The 4,898-nt window shown below is 43.9% G+C and overlaps 1 protein-coding gene across 5 annotated transcripts in view; it reads left to right on the top strand.

Annotated features, from left to right (window-relative positions):
- ARHGAP20 (Rho GTPase activating protein 20) overlaps window positions 1–4,898 on the top strand; it is a 93,898-nt gene that overhangs the window by 56,004 nt on the left and 32,996 nt on the right. For all 5 annotated transcript variants that reach the window (XM_014524430.2, XM_025214892.1, XM_025214895.1 and 2 more), the window contains one exon: window positions 3,097–3,174. In XM_014524430.2, the coding sequence (XP_014379916.1) occupies window positions 3,097–3,174 (78 nt within the window). The remainder of the gene's footprint in view (window positions 1–3,096; window positions 3,175–4,898) is intronic.

The following is a 4,898-nucleotide window of genomic DNA, read 5'->3' as shown; positions in this document are numbered from 1 at the left end:
ATGAACGACAGGGTATGGCTGGCCTTGCTGGCTGCGATCTGGCATTGGCAGCTCATGTTCATCTTGGAGTCAATAACGACTCCAAGTTCCCTTTCTGCCTCTGTGCTATCAAGAGGGGAACTCCCCAGCCTGTATGTATGCTGTGGATTCCTTCTCCCAAGGTGCAGCACCCTGCATTTATCTACGTTGAACCCCATCCTATTCTCGTCTGCCCACTTTCGTAGTCTGTCTAAATCTAGTTGCAGCCTCTCTCTCCCTTCAAGTGTGTCCACCTCGCCCCACATCTTAGTGTCATCAGCAAACTTGGACAGCATGCTTTCCACACCTTTGTCCAAGTCGCTGATGAAGATGTTAAACAGTGCAGGCCCAAGGACCAAGCCCTGGGTTACCCCACTGCTCACATCTTGCCAGGTTGAGTACAACCTGTCCACCACTGCTCTCTGGGTGTGCCTCATCAGCCAATTTTTTACCCATCCAACTGTGTAGGCATCAATGCCACAGTCGCTTAATTTATTGATGAGGCTGGGGTGAGAGACAGTGTCAAAGGCCTTCTTAAAGTCTAGAGAGACTATGTCCATGGCGACACAATCATCCACGGATTTAGTTACTTGGTCATAAAAGGCAATCAGGTTGGTCAGGCAGGACCTGCCTTTGATGAACCCATGCTGATTGCCCCTGAGTATGCTCTCCCCTGCAGGCCCCCCACAGATGTGCTCCTTAATGATTCTCTCCAAGATCTTCCTGAGCACTGAGGTGAGGCTTACAGGCCTATAGTTACTTGGGTCCTCCTTCCTCACTTTCTTGAAAATTGGGACCTTTCTCAGTACCTTTAGGAGGCTCTTTTCCAAGAAGAAGCAATCTGTATCTGAAGAAGTCCAAACATGAGGGATTCCTCCAGAAACCATGCTCCTATAGATAGGTGACAGTCAGAATTGTTGAGCTGGTAAAAGAACTGTTAAACAGTCATGAGAGCAGTAGCAGTTTGGGTGGATCAAGTTATTTCTGAAAAAGCATCTGAAAATCTTTTGAGTGCTTGTCCCCTGCAGCTGCATCATTTCCTAGTTAGAATGAATTCATAAGCCAAATTCAGTCTTCTTGAGACTAATAGTCCTAAAAGTAAAATATGCTAGTCTAGGTATAAGTGATGAGGCAGAGGAGTATCAGATGGAAATTTCATAATCTCAGTAGTTTTTATGACACTATCATCCCTGTTGTACTGCAGCAGCTTGAGATCCTAGGGAATCAACTCATTTTAGAAGCAGGGGGAGCAGGCAACACAAAACATTTTATTATATTGTAGCTAAAAGCAAAACTTATGCAAATGTGCTGACCTACTCCTGAGTGCCAGATGTCATTGCTTAGGGGAAATATTAAATTTTTTATGGTATGAGCATTCATCTATGTCCTGAAGTAAAATCTACAGTATTCTCGCTACTTTACTTTGATTGCCATAGCAGTTCGTTATATTTAGGGACTCGCACAGAAGGCCATTTCAAATGTTTTGTTAAAAGCAAAATGTTATGGGTTAGTTTTTACCTGAAAGTCCTGCTTCCAATTAAAAATTGATATAATATATCAATATTATATAGAGCAACAGAGTATAGCAAACTGAGTCACATGACTGAAAGCCAAATGTTCAAATCCTGGCTTTGAAATCTATTATGTTGGGCCACTTGGGGCATTTATACACAAGCTTCAGGGGAGAGAGTGGGGTGGATGCTTTAATTAGAGCGGCTACACGAACCACTCTAATTAAAGTGCCTGGAGCATCATATGTATCAGCTTCCTTGCACTGAAAAATGGCGGTGGGGTGCTTTAACTAAAACTCATTAAACAAGCTTTAGTTAAAGCGCCCCCACTGCCATTTTTCAGTGCGGGGATGCTGATACACATGACACTGGAATCTGCTGGAGCATGGTAATTACTACGCTCCAGCAGGCTCAGTTAATCAAATTGGCTGCAATGCACTGTAATTGCAGCATGTCGGAGCAGCCTCAATGTACATGTACAGACACCCCTGATGTTTTGTGTTCCCTTCTCTCCCAAGCTCCTTAAAATGGTGGCAGTACCACTTCTGCATTTTTCTGTTGATGTCAAAGGTTAATTAATTATTTCTTAGCCAGTGTCTTGAAAATATTTTTTTTTCATATAAATTTACTTGGTTGTGAATAGGTAGAAGGGAGGAAGTAACAATAAGGTTAAGGGTCACTGTCATGGCAACATGCTAGATGCTCTCAAGAAAGTAGGAATATCATTAGTATGGGGCAGACAGTGATACAAAGGAAGTCTTGCAGAGTGCCATACTTAACAAAGCAGGACATACAGAGAAGGGCTTCAACTATGGCCAAACCACTTTACCTCCTCCTCAAGGTTATGTTTTCACTCCTCAGCCTGTTTAAGGAATAGTGCGTATAGTGGGGAGATTTTTATATTGCTGATCAATAGATTTGGAGGGTATTACAGGAGTAAAAATATGGCTGGGTGGGAATTCTTAAGGTGACGTGTTGCTCCTGTCGAACCAAACTTAACTTTCATGCATATATGTTAAAATAAATAAATAAATAAACGTAGCAAAAGACAGAGACTTGATCAGTGTAATTATCCTCTAGTTAAATCTTCAGAAAAAAAGTGAGTTATTAAATGTCAGTGTGCTCACCACTTTTTCCAGCAAACACAATCATTGTGTTCAGTCTGAAATACCCCACTCCTTTTGAAAGACCATTCACATACCCCAATTAATCTTTTATTTGTCATGCGATCAGTTTAAGAGCAATTCTTAGTGGCCAATTCAGCTGCATGTTTCAATGCCGGGGTTCCCATGTCAGGAATGATAACCGATTTGCCCCTCTACTATGGGGTGCTTGGGTGGGGAGATGGTTAGGAGCTTGTTCTGGTACATAATAAACAAATTGACCTGACGGCTGGCTTTTCTCAACAGAGCATATCTGGTTTATCAGCCAAGGTCTTAGCTGTGCATCCTATACACACAGAGTTTTGCTACTGACTAATGGGTTGCTAGTCAAGTTATTGGGAATTGTTCTTTGCAAACTCTGTAGTTTTAATGCCAATTTTCTCTTCTCCTTTTCTCTTCCACAGTCAAAAACATTAACTGTAACCAATGCTGATACAGCAAATGATGTGATTCTCATGGCCCTGCAGCAGCTGGGAATTAATGTAAGTCCTTGCATCAGATCTGGTGACACTTTTTCATAGTATGTACTAATTGGATCATCTTGAGTACTTTAGCCAATTTTAAGACATTGCCACTAATGTTACCGCTTTCCATAACAATATAGTTTTATAGAACTGAAATAGAAATATGTTAATAAAGTGCCCTTCATCCAGGGATTGCCAGATGCTTTATGAGTATTAAGTGTTACAATACTCCAGTGAGGGACAAGTAGCAGTCATGGTTGTTGCTAAGCTGATTTGCACATTGGTGAGATTAGATCAAGTGAAAAACTTCATACAACTCCTGTATCTGGCAATGGCCAAATGTGCCTTGATTTCAGTGGGAGATGCATCCTTACTGGCCTTGATTTATTCTGTTTAAATTAGGCATCACAATTACAGTTACAAATCTGTGTACTTAAATTGCAAATGCAGGTGCTCGCCTCCTCTGTGTCCAAATTGGAAAACTGTCTGAATGCCTGTGCGTTCTTACAGTTAAATGATGTGGGAATAGCAGAAATAGCCTGAGTGTGTAACTATCCCTTCTGTGTGTGTAATTGCACTTGTCTGCTTTAGGAGTTGGTCTTTAAGTAACATGTCTGCTGTTACACAGTTAGCCAGTGGCAGGGTCCGGAATCAGATCTGTGAATTCTGATTTTGCATATTCGTTTCCTCTCACCACTGCCTGAATTGGTTCTGACTTGTACTGACAGTAAACAAAGTCCACAGGTGGGAGTTTTTTCACAAGCTAGTAAATGGCCTGTTTTGATCTGAGCAAAAAAGCCTATGGTTGAAAAGTTCAGTGGCGTAGCTCTTAGGATACAAGCCTTTTGACATTGATACGTGGGTTGGCCCTGACGGTTGATCTGCTCAGGATACTCTGAATGTAGATTTAAATATCAGAAGTCAAGAATTGTTGAATACTGCTTTCCTGCTCTCTTGAGGCAGCATGGGGCCTGGGGCACAGTTTTGAGCAGCTTCAGGACTGGTACTTTATTATAAACACTATACCTATCTGACACAGGTCCTTGGAACTTCCAAAGGGCTGCTCTGCCTACTAGGCATATCCTGAATGTAGATGTTCTCAGTACCCATATCTGTATGGCTTTGTTCCTGCCCTCAGGGCTGTCCAGTCACTCCTGCTTGAGTGCATCAGAAACTAGCTGTAAGGTAGAGTGGATTGCTCAGGAGTAGCTCCAGGTAACTACGAGTGTCCCCTAAACCTCCTCAGTGCTGCTCTCTGGCTATTCTAAGGCCAAGAGCTTGAATATGGCCCTGGGGCACACATTTGGGATCCCTCTTGAGATGTTCATTCTACCAGCTTGCTGGACACTCAAGTCCAAGTGAGTGGGCAGAGCTCATTTTGCCTAGCATTGAGAGGAAGCCTGTGCCAACATGTAACTACACTTCGCACTCTTCCTCAGACACCCTACTTGTACCATGGGAAGAGGCTGTATGGCAGCTGAGGATGTATCATTGTTACCTTAGTGCAGCCCTGGGATTATGGGAGCTAGGCCTGGGCCCAGGCAGTGGGATTGGGCCCTGGAGCGCCGGCTGCCCTGCAAGCCTTTGGAGCACCACCACGTGGAGTTGATGGGGCCGCCTCCGAGTCCACCTGCATGCCTCTGCTTGCTGCTGCCCCCTAGAGCGTGCGCTGGGCCTCCGCATGGGGTCTACCCGGCCTGGCGGTGCTGCCCAAGGTGCCTGGGGGCAAGGGGAAGTTCGGG

Source organism: Alligator sinensis, unplaced genomic scaffold, assembly GCF_000455745.1.
Source record: "Alligator sinensis unplaced genomic scaffold, ASM45574v1 scaffold397_1, whole genome shotgun sequence".
NCBI lineage: Eukaryota > Metazoa > Chordata > Crocodylia > Alligatoridae > Alligator > Alligator sinensis.
Note: the sequence above shows the minus strand (reverse complement) of the source record. Positions and strands in the feature narration are given on the sequence as shown.